Source organism: Oncorhynchus nerka, linkage group LG16 (genome assembly GCF_034236695.1).
Source record: "Oncorhynchus nerka isolate Pitt River linkage group LG16, Oner_Uvic_2.0, whole genome shotgun sequence".
In the NCBI taxonomy this organism is placed as follows: domain Eukaryota; kingdom Metazoa; phylum Chordata; class Actinopteri; order Salmoniformes; family Salmonidae; genus Oncorhynchus; species Oncorhynchus nerka.
The window spans coordinates 18,993,735-19,008,834 of NC_088411.1; the positions used below are offsets into that span (position 1 = coordinate 18,993,735).

The 15,100-nt window shown below is 46.0% G+C and overlaps 1 protein-coding gene across 3 annotated transcripts in view; it reads right to left on the reverse strand.

Annotated features, from left to right (window-relative positions):
* Positions 1 to 15,100, reverse strand: part of LOC115144161 (C-Jun-amino-terminal kinase-interacting protein 4-like) — a 47,147-nt gene that overhangs the window by 10,664 nt on the left and 21,383 nt on the right. The window contains exons 3-14 of one of the 3 annotated variants that reach the window (XM_029684959.2): positions 14,216 to 14,286; positions 12,341 to 12,438; positions 7,949 to 8,093; positions 6,278 to 6,346; positions 5,162 to 5,567; positions 4,866 to 4,956; positions 4,473 to 4,609; positions 4,066 to 4,123; positions 3,686 to 3,838; positions 3,506 to 3,566; positions 1,740 to 1,870; positions 1,445 to 1,501 (exon numbers count right to left, since the gene is read on the reverse strand). In XM_029684959.2, coding sequence (XP_029540819.1) covers positions 1,445 to 1,501; positions 1,740 to 1,870; positions 3,506 to 3,566; positions 3,686 to 3,838; positions 4,066 to 4,123; positions 4,473 to 4,609; positions 4,866 to 4,956; positions 5,162 to 5,567; positions 6,278 to 6,346; positions 7,949 to 8,093; positions 12,341 to 12,438; positions 14,216 to 14,286 — 1,477 coding nt within the window. Of the gene's footprint in view, positions 1 to 1,444; positions 1,502 to 1,739; positions 1,871 to 3,505; positions 3,567 to 3,685; positions 3,839 to 4,065; positions 4,124 to 4,472; positions 4,610 to 4,865; positions 4,957 to 5,161; positions 5,568 to 6,277; positions 6,347 to 7,948; positions 8,094 to 10,560; positions 11,255 to 12,340; positions 12,439 to 14,215; positions 14,287 to 15,100 lie in introns of those variants that run through there. The other 2 variants (XM_029684961.2, XM_029684962.2) reach the window with 2 other exon arrangements.

The following is a 15,100-nucleotide window of genomic DNA, read 5'->3' on the forward strand; positions in this document are numbered from 1 at the left end:
AAATCACACCTTCAGTACCCATCTCAGTACCCAAATCACAGCAAAAATCAGAACCATACAGAGCTTGGCAAACTTTCAAAAAAAGGTCAGAACAATGTTTGTTGTTCCAGTGCCATGATGCAAAGAGACCTTTCTCAATCAGATTGGTTAGACTACACCGACCAAAAGCAGCGAGCGAGTCTCCACTCTGTGATTTTACAGGGGATGGGAGAGCAGGGAATGCATTGGTTAGTACTGTAACACGAATCAGGCAGTTAGCAATTCAACACAGAACACAACACAGTTACAAACTATTGCTGCTTATTCCAGCTCTAGAGACAATGCTTGTTTAGTAACAGAGTGAGATGAAAAGACTAGGTCCATAAATATCAGGATTTTTTCAGTTGAAGATCAAATAGCTACAGATCATCAGGTCAAAACGTATAGATGACTGTATGACCCTCTCCATGTAGCAGAAAGTAGCCTCAAGACTAAACTCAGTGTATCAGTTCAGAAAAATGTCCAACCACATATGCCATTCTGATTACAGTATCTGACTCTAGAATACAACTATACATTCCACTAGTTATACCCTCTTTCTCCACGCCCATCACCCATCCCAACCACTCCCAACACACCTCCTGCATGCAGATAGGACAACAACAACATCAGGCAGGATACAACAGAGAGAGGGACCAAAGGAGCAGAGGGCAACAGGAGAGACGAGGGATTTCTTCATAAATAAACATGCATTCAATACACACAACCCCTCTCCAACAGCTTAATGCTATATCCCCTGCCTCATTAGTCAGATGCATCACACACCATAACCATTCCTGCTGAATCCCAACAGGGGAGCCTAGATCAGGAAATGGCAATTTACAAGACATTTCAGTCAAATATATGTAATATGTGTACTACGCTGAAGCACACTGATACGCGCGCACGCTCACACACACTTCTGTCTTCCATTTGTAGGTGAATGGTTTTTGAAACGTTTTTGAAAGCCATTCCCTGATCAGGCAGACACTCCCTGGTTTGTTTGTTAAGAACCAAAATCAAAAATGACCCATTTGCCTGTCTAAGGTTTACCTACACACTAGAGATCAAAACATGAAAAGAAAGAAGAAAAAAGAAAGGGGAAATCAGATTAAATGATCATCAACAATCTTAGTGGTTTTAGCTATAAGTGTGGTATGACAGCTCCTAGATGTAGAGTGTAAAGAGAAAAGGAGAGCACGCAAAAAAGGAGAGGTGTGTGGTAAAGGGGAAGGATTGCATTGAAGGAGTGAAGAAAAGGAGAGACGGTAGGATAGGAAAGACTGTAGGATAGGAAAGACGGTAGGATAGGAAAGACGGTAGGATAGGAAAGACGGTAGGATAGGAGACACGGTAGGAAAGGAGACACGGTAGGAAAGGAGACACGGTAGGAAAGGAGACACGGTAGGAAAGGAGTGAAGCTTACAACTGCCAGATGCTGGATTTCTTCTTGTCTGCGGTGGCTGGATTCTCTCTCGATGCTCTGAGGGAAAGATTACAACACATTTAATGACTTATCACTATTCAGCTGAGACAAAAACGATCTCGTTACTCAACTAGCTAGAATCGCCCAGGAGAGAAAACACAAAAACACAAACTAGAAGGGATGCATGTTTATCAGTAAGCACATTGTGTGGTTGGAATACAAAAACTCTTCAATATGCATAATTTTCTTTTGGACTAGCTCAGCTTGTCACATGATTCCTCTCCCTCCTCCCTACCGTATCATCTCTGTCCATCGTACAGCTTCCTGTAGCTCCATCAGTCTCTCCTTGTACTGGTTCCTCTCCATCAGGACTCTGGCCATCTCTACCCTGGTGAACCTCTTCCTCTGGGCCGTGGGAACATCCGCCTGCAAGAAGTGGTATCAGCAACCTCAGACACCACACACCTCAGCAAACACACACCTACATACGGTTGAAGTCGGAAGTTTACATACACCTTAGCCAAATACATTTAAACTCAGTTTCACAATTCCTGACATTTAATCCTAGTAGAAATAACCCGCTTTAGGTCAGTTAGGATCAACACTTTATTTTAAGAATCGGAAATGTCAGAATAATAGTAGAGAAAATGAATTATTTCAGCTTTATTTCTTTCATCACATTCCCAGTGGGTCAGAAGTTTGCATACACTCAAATAAGTATTTGCTAGCATTGCCTTTAAATTGTTTAACTTGGGTCAAACATTTTGGGTAGCCTTCCACAAGCTTCCCACAATAAGTTGTGTGAATTGTGGCCCATTTCTCCTGACAGAGCTGGTGTAACTGAGTCAGGTTTGTAGGCCTCCTTGCTCACACACACTTTTTCAGTTCTGCCCACACATTTTCTTGAGGTCAGGGGTTTGTGATGGCCACTCCCAATACCTTGACTTTGTTGTCCTTAAGCCATTATGCCACAACTTTGGAAGTATGCTTGGGGTCATTGTCCATTTGGAAGACCCATTTGCGTCCAAGCTTTAACTTTGACTGATGTCTTGAGATGTTGCTTCAATATATCCACATCATTTTCCTACCTCATGATGCCATCTATTTTGTGAAGTGCACCAGTCCCTCCTGCAGCAAAGCACCCCCACAACATGATGCTTCCACCCCCGTGCTTCACGGTTGGGATGGTGTTCTTCGGCTTGCAAGCCTCCCCCTTTTTCCTCCAAACATAACGATGGTCATTATGGCCAAACAGTTCTATTTTTGTTTCATCAGACCAGAGGACATTCCTCCAAAAAGTACGATCTTTGTCCCCATGTGCAGTTTCAAACTGTAGTCTGGCTTTTTATGGCGGTTTTGGAGCAGTGGCTTCTTCCTTGCTGAGCGGCCTTTCAGGTTATGTCAATATAGGACTCATTTTTACTGTGGATATAGATACTTTTGTACCTGTTTCCTCCAGCATCTTCACAAGGTCCTTTGCTGTTTTTCTGGGATTGATTTGCACTTTTCGCACCAAAGTACGTTCATCTCTAGGAGACAGAATGCGTCTCCTTCCTGAGCGGTATGACGGCTGCATGGTCCCATGGTGTTTATAATTGCGTACTATTGTTTGTACAGATGAATGTGGTACCTTCAGGCGTTTGGAAATTGCTCCCAAGGATGAACCAGACTTGTGGAGGTCTACAAAAACATTTTCTGAGGTCTTGGCTGATTTCTTTTTATTTTCCCATGATGTCAAGCAAAGATGCACTGAGTTTGAAAGGTAAGCCAAGACGTCATTTTCTGGAATTTTCTAAGCTGTTTAAAGGCACAGTCAAATTAGTGTATGTAAACTTCTGACCCACTGGAATTGTGATACAATGAATTATAAGTGAAATAATCTGTCTGTAAAAAATTGTTGGGAATGCACAAAGTAGATGTCTTAACCGACTTGCCAAAACTATAGTTTTAACAAGACATTTGTGGAGTGGTTGAAAAATAAGTTTATTGCTCCAACCTAAGTGTATGTAAACTTCCGACTTCAACTGTATATCTCAGCAAACACATACACACAGAACTCACATCTTCCTCATTGTTCTCACTCTTCGTCTTTGTTTTGGCCTCCTCCGCCTCAGACCGAACCCTACGAGAGAAACACACACACTAGAGATGAACACACACTGGAGATGCCTGGGGACCCTATATTCATCTAAACAGGGAAAGAAAACAGACAGAGAAAGGTAGGGTAGAGTGGAAACTGACTTCTTGAGTTCCTCCTCCAGTTCCTTGCTCTTCTCCTCCAGTCTGGTCTTGGCCTGAGTCACAGCCTCCAGCTCTCCCTGCAGCACCTCCTTCTCACACGACAGCTCATCCACACGCGCCATCAGGTCATTCTTCACCATGTTCAATGCATTTCTGACGAGACGGAGGACAAAGATTGGACGGCATGATCATTAGGCCCTACACATACTTCCTCTGGGACCTAGGTGAACTCTCTCTAATGGAAGATAAATCCCTCCGTGAACAACAGCTGGCAGTAGTGTGCTGTCTACTGCACAACATGGAACATTGTTGCACTTGATAAATTCATGTTTCGTTGATTTCGGGAGCATGGACGCAGGTGATTTGAAAACACAACTTACTTGGTCTCCAGCAGCTGAGTGTTCTCGTGGATGAGATGCTCCACTTCACGGCCCATACCTTAGGAGGAGAAAGGAGGGATGAAAAGGGAAAGAAGAAATGGAAATTCCTCCTGTCTAAAATGGAATGATATAAACCGCATGATACACACACTCCTTCAGTCTTACCCAGGAAGTTAAGGTCTGAGACCCATGCTGGCAATGTGAGGTGGAAAACAAAAACAAATTATCTCGAGGATCACCTAACAGCACATGACTCTACGGGGACTCCAACAGGTCTGTACGCAGCCTAAAGAACCTACTGAACCTACAACCTCACCAAGACGGAGATCCCACTGTATATTTTAGACATCATTTGGGAGTTTGGGAGCTAAAAGGGGAGAACTAGAGGGAGGGTGGGAGTGTCTTACCCAGCAGGTCAGCCCCCTCGTCCATGTCTGCTATATCTATTTCCATGTCGGGTCCTGCAGAGGACAGCTCTGCAAACAGAGACTCAGTATTCCTGTCGAATGCCATGTTTTCTATTCCTACTCCTTTAGTAGGAGTACTGGAGAGGGATGTGAGGAGGGAGAAAGCGATGGGGGAGATGGATGGAGGGAGAGAGAGAGAGGTCATCTGAGTGAACACAGCTACAATACATTCCATCATAAAATACAATTTGTATAGATTTGTTTTATATATCCGTCTCAAAAGGACCAAGCTGGAAGGGATTTTCTGTACAGTTTGACACATAAATGGAGATTGAGTGTTCTGGATAGAGATGCAGAGATCGAGATAGAAATACTACTTCCAGTTGACCCTACCTGGCGTCTCTGTAGCCGCTAAGGTCCATGTCCAGTTCAGGAGTGGACTCTATGATGGCCTGCACCTCCAACGACTCACTGTTATCATCAGCTGTGTGTGGAGAGGAAAGAGAATAACATGTTAGATTACTGTTCTTGTGGGACATACGGCACATTTGACACGGTGAATACATTAGTGAGACCAATGTGATGCCAAACAGGTTTTACAATAGGTTTTACAATACAACAAATCCATGTCCCCAACATAGCCAATCCCCATGTTATCACCGTTTATGCCCTGGAGCTGCAGTACTGACCTGTGCGAGGTACTGACCCTCCTCTCAGTTCTAAGTTCTGTCTTTCTGGACCCTCCTGACCCTCTGGTACTGTGGTGTTCTTACTGCTGCTGTTCTCGGTCTTCCTGTTGCTTCTGTCCAGGTTCCTGTTCAGACCCTTGCCCACTTTCTCAAACTCTTCCTGGAGTGGCGTGCTCACCGATGCCATGGCAACGTCAGACTCGGAAGTAGACATGGGACTGGCCGAAATAGACCCGCCCCCTTGAGAAGACAGTGGAATGACCAAATTAGAGCCACCGTTTTGCGTGGACATTTTGGAACCTCCTTGAGCGGGAGCCCCAAATGAGGTCCCCGACTTGGAGCCCCCTTTAGGAGACATGGGCATGTTGGACTTGGAGCCTCCACGGTTCGCATTAGACATCTCATCCTACAGAAGAGAAAGAGGAATATAAATGAGATCCTGACAGATGGTCAAGGACACAAGGGCCATATTTCCTACAGTCTTCGCTTCTTTCCCTCAAAAAGGAATAAGGATGTTTGAAAAAAAGGTTAGCCAATCCAACACAACCATTAATACCCAGTCAAAATCATACCTGAATACTCAAACATTCACAAGGCAATGGTATAAAGTGCACAAAATAAAATCAACAAAAACACAAAGTCAGTAAATACAACATCTTCCACTGAAACAAAAGGCAAAGTGAAAACCACCTCAATTCACAACAAAGTTGTTAGAGCACACAACAAATCAGTTTTAGTCAATTCTACAGCTAAGGCTAGTTGATTAGGATGAAGTAGAGAGAACGCTCTATGCATTAGTAATCCTAGCAAGCCGACTAACCCTGAAAGTCTGGGTTGCATCTGAAATGGAACCCTACTCCCTATATAGTGCACTACTTTAGGTCAGAGCCCCACAGGGCCGAAAGTAATGCACTTACATAGGGAATAGGGATCATTTAAGATTCAGCCCCACAGTCACACCATTGACGTCCAGGTGAGTAAGCAGTGTGGGTGGCATACAGCTGGCAGTGGACTGTGTTCTAATGGCGGCACAAAGGCTAGATGAAGCTTTTATGGAGACTACATGGTCAACAACACAGCAACTACAGGCTAGAACAACAACGCGGTAGTTTGGACCTGGTTCTGTTCAGCCTGCTGATTGGCCGAAAGCCTCTGCCCTCTGCTCTGGGAGTCTGGTGCCCCCAACTGGTTTAGAGAAGAATTACAGTGAAGGCCCGTTTTAGAGCAGTGATCACAACTGGAAAGGGGGAGGGGGAGGGAGGAGCAGCAAATTTATGTTGAAAAAGATTATTGCAAATCATGAATTAAGTATAAAGACAGTGGATCAAGTGAAAGGGCCGGTGGAGTCCGACGTGTTGGACTGAAGGTGACAAACGGGTTAGATGTTCTGATGAGCAGCCACTTCCAGAGGTTGTCTACCCAGGCTTTCTACTGCAGTCAACCATTCAACTGATTGAATTACATACTTTATATGGCTTTTAAGAATAGCCTCGGAGAAGACCATTGACAAAACACTGGCTGACCTCCACTACACCAGAGTTTCTCATGTTCTGTCCTTCACTCTCCCCACCTCTCTTTTCCCTTCTACTTTTTCCTCTACCCTTGGGTGGACTCCCCCCCCACTTTCCCCTCGCTGGCGTCATCCTCTCTGCCGTTGCCATAGTATCACCTGTCAGCCTATCAGAGCCTAGCTTCTCTTCTGTCCATCAGACTGATAAAGCTGACGCTTTTCCATGACAAAAAAACCCTAAGCTCTGCTGACACGGTGTGTGTCTGTATACAAACCTGAGATAGAGGGAGATATAATTGGCGGGGGTGAGAGAGAAAGAGAGAGAAAGTGGGAGGGGGGACTGTAACCGAAAACTATAAATCTTTGGGAAATGTCGAGTCAGAGGCTGTAACAAAGGGGCCCCTGTGAGTCTGAACTGTGGCAGTGTGTGTGGCAGTGTGTGTGGCAGTGTGTGTGTGTTTAAAAGTCAGCTTAAGAGATCCACCGTGAAAGTGAGAAAGGGATGGTTTAGTGGGATAAGGGACAGAGAAAGGAGGTTTGATAGAGAGGAGGATTAAGTAAAAAGATGATTTAGTAGCAGCCAGGGCTGAGCTGAAACATCGGCAGTTGAGTTTCATCTACTGGTCTCGTATCTTATGTCAAATGTTGTCTTGTAACTTCTGACATGAAGCCCCCTCTTCCTGGTATCTGAATCATTTCTATCTGGCCACGAGGAGTAAAATATCACAACAAATGAATACTTAATCAGCCGATCACTCATTAATATTCATGACGGAACAGAAAGCGTCCCTCTGGTCTGCTCAGACACTCTGTCCTGTTCCTCTGTTCTCTCCTCTGTTCCCCTCCTCCCGGCCCCGAATGATACCACTTCCATGGGCCCTCAGACTTACACACAGCCCCCCTACCCTCCCTCGATGCCTTCTTAGGCATTCCGGCCACACTGATCCAAGTTTACCTCTCAATCGTGCTTTGGTACACACTGTATCAAACTTCCTTCTCAATAAGCCTTCCCGTCCTCTGGCAGAGTGAACGGTTGAAAGTGTCTGTTTCCACACAAACTATCTACTCTGGGCCAAATTACACATCTTATGTCACCCTTCAGATTCCTGGGAAAAGCTAAGAGGAGGCATGGGGGGTGGGGTCCAGATTCAAACCACCGAGTTCACTTTGTACTCACACAGTGAATTCCTGAAAAGTATGTCCAAAACAGTCTGCGAATGTTAGAATAACTTCTGCATCAATTTAAAGTGACTGGCAGGTGAGGAGTATATTGATACCTTGAGGCTGGTGTTGGAGCGAGGGTGGCTCAGGTCCTTACATCTCCAGGCTTCAGACGGTGTTTCAACAGCTTCCCTCTGCGAGTCACTGGTCAAATCATATCCTGGTAATGGGAATAACCCCATTGAGATGGGACGCTCCTTCCTGGATTCAGAGAGATAAGAGGAGGGTGAGGTGAAACCCACAGAGAAAGGTGTGACAGTGTTGGATAGTGTAAGAGTGTGAGGTGTGCCCTGTAATAAAGGATTTCATAATGGAGTCACTGAGCTGATTTATAAGCCTTACAGAGGCTGGTCAGTGTGTTGTGATTAAAAATGCAAGTCAATACTCCTGCTGCAGGCATGAAAGCTAGCGAACATCATGAAGAAAAACAAGACATTAATCATTTGAGACTTTGCAAGGAGGCACTACAGCGGTTTCTATTGGGTGCTTTAGTACGAGGGGTGACATCACTCTGATTCATCGGTCTCTCAGTAACCTCTGCGTCTCTATAACAGGCCAGTGACTGAAGAGCTGTTAGATTCCCACAGTGGTGGTTCTTCTTTTCCACACATTGCATCCTTTCTCTAATGACAAAACTAATCCTTCATGCACAGCGTACACACTCACCTGCTAGCTTCCACACTTCCATGCTCTCTCTCAGCACCCACAATTCTCTGATGACCCAATACATCACACACTTTCAAGGATTTTCATTGTCACATGTTCCATAGACCATATAGATCTCTGAAGTGAACAAATATTCCCTTGCTTTAAGCATCAAACATGATCAGCCTCTGAACATCAATGGAAGTGGAGCACAATATCAACCCGCCTACATCAATGAGGAGCTATCAAAAAGGTACAGTAGGCAGAAACAAAGGCTTCCATGTTGAAAAGAGCAGGCTGTATGGAATGGTAGCAGTCCATAGACAATACACACCACTACAGGCTGATTCCTAAAGAGAGAGAATCAGAGAGTTTCCCATGCCAATAAAGCTCCTTAAATTGAACTGAGAGAAAGAGCGAATAACATTTTTGTTTATTTCACTTTTGTTTATTATCTACTTCACTTGCTTTGGCAATGTTAACATGTGTGTCCCATGCCAATAAAGCCCCTTGAATTGAAATTGAGGGACAGACAGAGAGCGAGCGAGAGCGCGAGAGACAGAAGGCGCGAGAGACAGAGAGTGAGGGACAGAGAGCGAGGGACAGAGAGCGAGGGACAGAGAGCGCGGGACAGAGAGCGCGGCACAGAGAGCGAGAGCGCGGCACAGAGAGCAAGAGCGCGGCACAGAGAGCGAGAGCGCGGCACAGAGAGCGAGAGCGCGGCACAGAGAGCGAGAGCGCGGCACAGAGCGCGGGACAGAGAGCGCGAGAGAGAGTGACCACGAGACAGAGTGGGGGACAGAGCGCGGGACAGAGCGCGAGAGCGCAGGACAGAGAGCGGGACAGAGAGCGAGAGAGAGAGAGCGCGGGTCAGAGAGCGAGAGAGAGCGCGGGACAGAGAGCGAGCGAGAGACAGAAGGCGCGAGAGACAGAAGGCACGAGAGACAGAAGGCGCGAGAGACAGAAGGCGCGAGAGACAGAAGGCGCGAGAGAGCGTGGGACAGAGAGCGTGGGACAGAGAGCGTGGGACAGAGAGCGTGGGACAGAGAGCGTGGGACAGAGAGCGTGGGACAGAGAGCGTGGGACAGAGAGCGTGGGACAGAGAGCGTTTGACAGAGAGCGCGGCACAGAGAGCGCGGCACAGGGAGCGAGGGCGCGGCACAGAGAGCGAGGGCGCGGCACAGAGAGCGAGAACGCGGCACAGAGAGCGAGAACGCGGCACAGAGAGCGAGAACGCGGCACAGAGAGCGACAGAGAGTGCGGGACAGAGAGCGAAAGACCGAGGGAGCGAGCGACAGACAGACCAAGCGAGCGAGTGAGAGCAACAGAGCGAGAGCGAGAGCACAGACTGCACAAGAGGGACAGAGAGAGAGAGACTTAGGGCAACAAAGTTCACCATCAATGCCTGCCATTTTGACATAAATTGGATGGTAACAAAATGTTCCAACTCTCAAAGAAATATCCAAAATAACCAAAAATAACAAAGCTTTGACATGTCCCTCCGGTATAGGACATGTTTTCCCCTCCATAGGAACAACTGCACAAATAAAGGATAAATGAAAGCAAGTAAAATGTCATGTTATCATGGATATGAGTATTGCTGTGATTTACTGGCTGAGAAGGCGCTTTCTCCTGACCTACTTTCAGCCTGCAGAAACATACTGCCTGGCTGTTTGTCTCCAACACAGCAACAGCATGGTAACCATATATTAAAAGCATGGCAACTGGGCTTTCCCCACGGCAAGTAAACAAGCAAGGGGATGAGACGGAGTCAATCGGAGGGGTAAGCAACCATATAAAATAACAGGTGATTGAAGCAGAGATTGGAAAGAGTGAAGAAAGGAGGAAATGAGAGATGTAGGAGAAGAGAGAGAGAAAAGACTGGAGAAGAGGACATGTAGAAGAGAGAAAGGAGGTAAACAAACACACCCATCCCTTTCACAGAGAGTTACCTGCAGGAGTGGGGGTGACTTACAGTAGGCTGTGTTTCACACACACACACACACACACACACAGACACTACCTGCTGGGTCGTGGCAGGGTGGGCAGGGCAGGGAGGCCAGTGGAGACAGAGTAGTGCACCAGCAGCAGGACAGACAGAGAGACCAGCACGGCAGAGTTAATAACAACGGCCCCCCCAACGAAGCCAAAGACAATCAGCAGCATACACCTCGGGCTCATGACCCCCCCCTGAACATGGCCCAGCGCCTCTCACTGCCGGGACCAGGGGAAGGGGGCGACCGCCAGGGGGCTAAAACACACGCCTCTGGGACTTTTACAAACTGTCCCTTGGATGACGACGCAAACTAGAGTATACTCCTTCTCCCTCTGTCGACAAAGTACTCCTCACATACACACTCTGTTGCCGTGTGTTGAAGAGAAGAATGCTCAGGTACAGGAGATCTGGAACTCGGGCTGGAGAGTAGAGTGTGTGGCGTGGTGTGTGTTCAGACCAGCGGGCCAACGAGCGACGGCCACAGAAACAACAGCAGCAGTAATCCTATGAGCAGCAGCAGCGGAGGCAGAGAGAGACAGAGCAGCAGCTGCTACTGTAGAGTGACGCCGGCTTCAGTTCAACACTGCTGTGACATCATCCAGAGAGACAGAGACAGAGGGTGGACACTCCTCGCCTCACTTTTCTTGATGTATTGTATCCTCTTTCTGGCAGACGATGCTCTTTCTTTCCTAAACTGCGACACTGATGTCGCTGAGCAGTCTAGAATTGTCGCCGTCACTCTCACCCTCCCGTTCTCTCCCCTCCCCCTCTCGGATGCTGAGGCAGCATCAGAGCTGGTAACATATGCCTCCCCTCAGCTCGATGCTGATTGGCTGAGCCATGGAGAGACTGGGAGGAGGTAAACCCTGTGGGAACTGACAGCGTCGTCTGCTGCTACTGAGAGACTGTAGAGGGCTGCTGACACACACACACACACACACACACACACACACACACACACACACACTCACAAACTCACACAAAAGCTAATAAATGTACCACACTTCTGTTAGGAAAACCACAGAAATCACAAATGAGTTCCTTGTGAACACAAACACAAATGGTGTTAAAATGTAAAAAGCTACACAAAGTGCTTTGATCTGATGAACTAGTCAAACTAACACCACTCTCTGGACTGTTCAAAATGAAGGTTTGCCCAGTAGGAGACTATGACCTCTTTTTACTGCTTTTTCACTAATCTGATCAGCTGACTAAAACATGACAGCTCTGAATCACTCATCTCCATCACACTGTGGGATTACTGCAGCTGACCACTGCCAAACCTCTGATTTATATACAGCTGATTCCATGGCATAATCCCACTCAATATCTATCCTGATCTCCTCTTCATCCTCCTCCCCCCACTTCAACACATATCCTCCTCCCCCACACACATATCCCCCCCTCCTACCATCGTCCTCTTTTTTCCATCCCTTTTGCCTCCTCTCCTCCCATCCTCCCCCCTTTCCCTTCCTTCTGCCCAGCCCCTCATGCCTACCTCACATCTCTCCTCTTCTGTCAGGTTCTGACCTAAAAGGAAATCGTGCCCATGGTGAGCAGAGAGAGCAGGAGTGGTGCCTGCAGTGATGAAGCACTTCACATCAACGTACTCACTCACAAACACACAACCAGGGTGAGGAGCCAACTAAGCCAATGACACCTACACAGTACCCAGGATGAACTGGCCATGAGCCACTATTAATACACCATTAAGGAAGCACTGTTATATGAGAGTGTTCGTGTAAAACTTCAGATACGGAGATCCACGCGTGGACAGTATGGGACTTGAATAGTTGTATGATCTTACCGTGATCTGCTTGTGCTTGTGTCTGTAGGCGCCTCCTGCACCGCCGCGTGCTGCTGGTGTTTGGCACGTTCCAAGTGCTCCATGTAGCTGTGGATCATCTGCATGGGACATACCACATAGGGAGATCCGGGAGGGGTTAGCGTGGACAAGGAGTGGTCCTATTCAAATAATGATTTGAACATGGCCATGATGCCTGTTGTTTCTTAGAGGAGTTTTGTGTGGACAGCCTCCCGGCCTGTGGGGTATTCAGCTGTCCCAGTGCGTTTGTGTGAGCTTCTAAAAATCACATTTCTGTCCATATTTAAAACGTCATGGTCTCTTCACAGGCTTGTTTGTTTTGGCGTCTGGGCCAATGTGTTAGTAATAGATTAGAGAACAGACTTTAGGCAGACTGAGTTGAGGCAACTGGACAACATACTTAATACTGGGAAAATTGCTCCAATCTCCTTAAACTGACCCAATTCTAACTCCCTCTTTCTCCTTCCCGCTCTCCTGCGTCTTGCATTCTCCATCCCTCACCATCCTCATCCCTCCCTCCCCCCGTCCTCTGTTGTAGTGTGAATTCCCTGAATGTAAGCTGGAAATAGCATCTTGTCTTGGTTCGCTGTCGGTCAAACATCAATGGGATCCACTAGTCTGCCGACCGATGTCTAAACCATATTATACATACATTCTAGCCATTTAGTAGACCCAACCCTGTTAACCGCTAGGCTACCTGCTGCCCAGGCAACCTGCCATCCAGGCGCGTGTGTGTGTCTTCAAATCCATGTTCACCCACGAATGTGTGGCAGCACATGACTCCAACAGCATCATTATGTTTGACAGACACTTACCAATACTAGAGTTTCACTTGCCTTTTTTTTTACCTCCAATTTTGTGATATCCAATTGAGATCTTGTCTCATCGCTGCAATTCCCCAACGGGCTCGGGAGGCGAAGGTCGAGTCATGATTCCTCTGAAACATGACGAGACAAACCGCGCTTCTTAACACCCGCCCGCTTAACCCAGAAGCCAGCTGCACCAATGTATTTGAGGAAACACAGTTCAACTAACGATCGAAGTCAGCCACAAGGAGTCCGCCCGGGTCTGTAGTGACGCCTCAAGAACTGCGACGCAATGCCTTAGACCGCTGCGCCAATCGTGAAGCCCTGAGTTTTACATGATTTCTACTGAACAAAAATATAAATGCAACATGAAACAATTTTACTGAGTTACAGTGCATTTAAGGAAATCAGTCAATTGAAATAAATTCATTAGGACCTAATCTATGGATTTCACATGTCTGGGCAGGGGCACAGGTGCAGAAGCTGGATGTGGAGGTCCTGGGCTGGCGTGGATACACGTGGTCTGCGGTTGTGAGGGCGGTTGGACCTACTGTCAAATTCTCTAAAACAACGTTGGAGGCGGCTTATGATAGAGTAATTAACATTAAATTATCTGTCAACAGCTGTGGTGGACATTGATGCAGTTAGCATGCCAATTGCACTCTCCCTCAAAACATCTGTGATGTTGTGTGACAACACAGCACACATTAGAGTGGCCTTTTATTGTCCCCAGCACAAGTTACACCTGTGTAATGTTCATGCCGTTTAATCAGCTTCTTGATATGCCACACCTGTCAGGAGGATGGATTATCTTTGCAAAGGAGAAATGATCACTAACAGGATTGTAAACAAATTTGTGCCCAAAATTTGATTAAAAAAAAGAAGCTTTTTGTGCTTATGGAACATTTCTGGGATTTTTGTTTCAGCTCATGAAACCAACACTTTACATGTTGCGTTTACATTTTTGTTCAGTATAGTTTGCCCAGTAGACCTACAAAAGGAACAGTCCCAACATGCACTTAAATACACAAAACACTCCCCCCCCCCATACCTCTGTGTGTCTCTGGTGGAGGGCATGGTACTCTTTCTTCAGCTCGGCTTCTCGTTCCTCCAATCTGCCAACTGAGAGAGAAAACAGGTCGATGTGTGATCTCAGTCAAACAGAACTACATGGTTAATGAGGGAAAAGAACCCGAAAACAACTGTTATAGGGTCATTCCAAGGGTTGCAAAGCAACCGGTAATTTGCGGAAGTTACAGGAACCTTCAGTAATTTGGGTAATAAACAGAAAATCTATGGCAATCTATTGTAACTTAGGTAATTTATACTTTGAATAACTTTTTTTTTTAAATGCTTTTTATTTTTTCTCTCCATGTCCACGAATTTCTAGAAGATAGACTATATGGTTCAAGAGAAAATTGCCTAATTAATTAAAGAAAAGCATCAAATCAACAATGGCATTATTTTCAATCACCTCAACTCATCCAACTATTGAATTTTGATTCCACAACTGCCACCTGTTTGATGCCAAAACATTGACAACAAATACATAGACATAGTAAAATAAATTGTAATTTTGTTGGGGAAAATTTTATATTTCATGCTGAAAACCCTCATTAAAACACCAATTGGTATTCACTAGGTTTATAGTTTATATTTAGGATAATGTTTTACAGCTTTGTCATTCAAATGTTTTTATTTTTAAATCATCTTATTTAATGATTTCAGATCTTTTAAATGTGGTAAGGCCACAGAGGGCCGGAGAATTGCAGACACCTGTGATAATCTGAAGTACCCAAATTTGGGTAGTTTCCTGGTAAAATTTCCAGTAATATACCCTCCCTTTGCAACCCTAGTCATTCCATTTGATTTCAACCACTTTTTGACCGCACCCCTTTTGATTTGAACAAATACTTTTCATACATACAGTGCCTTC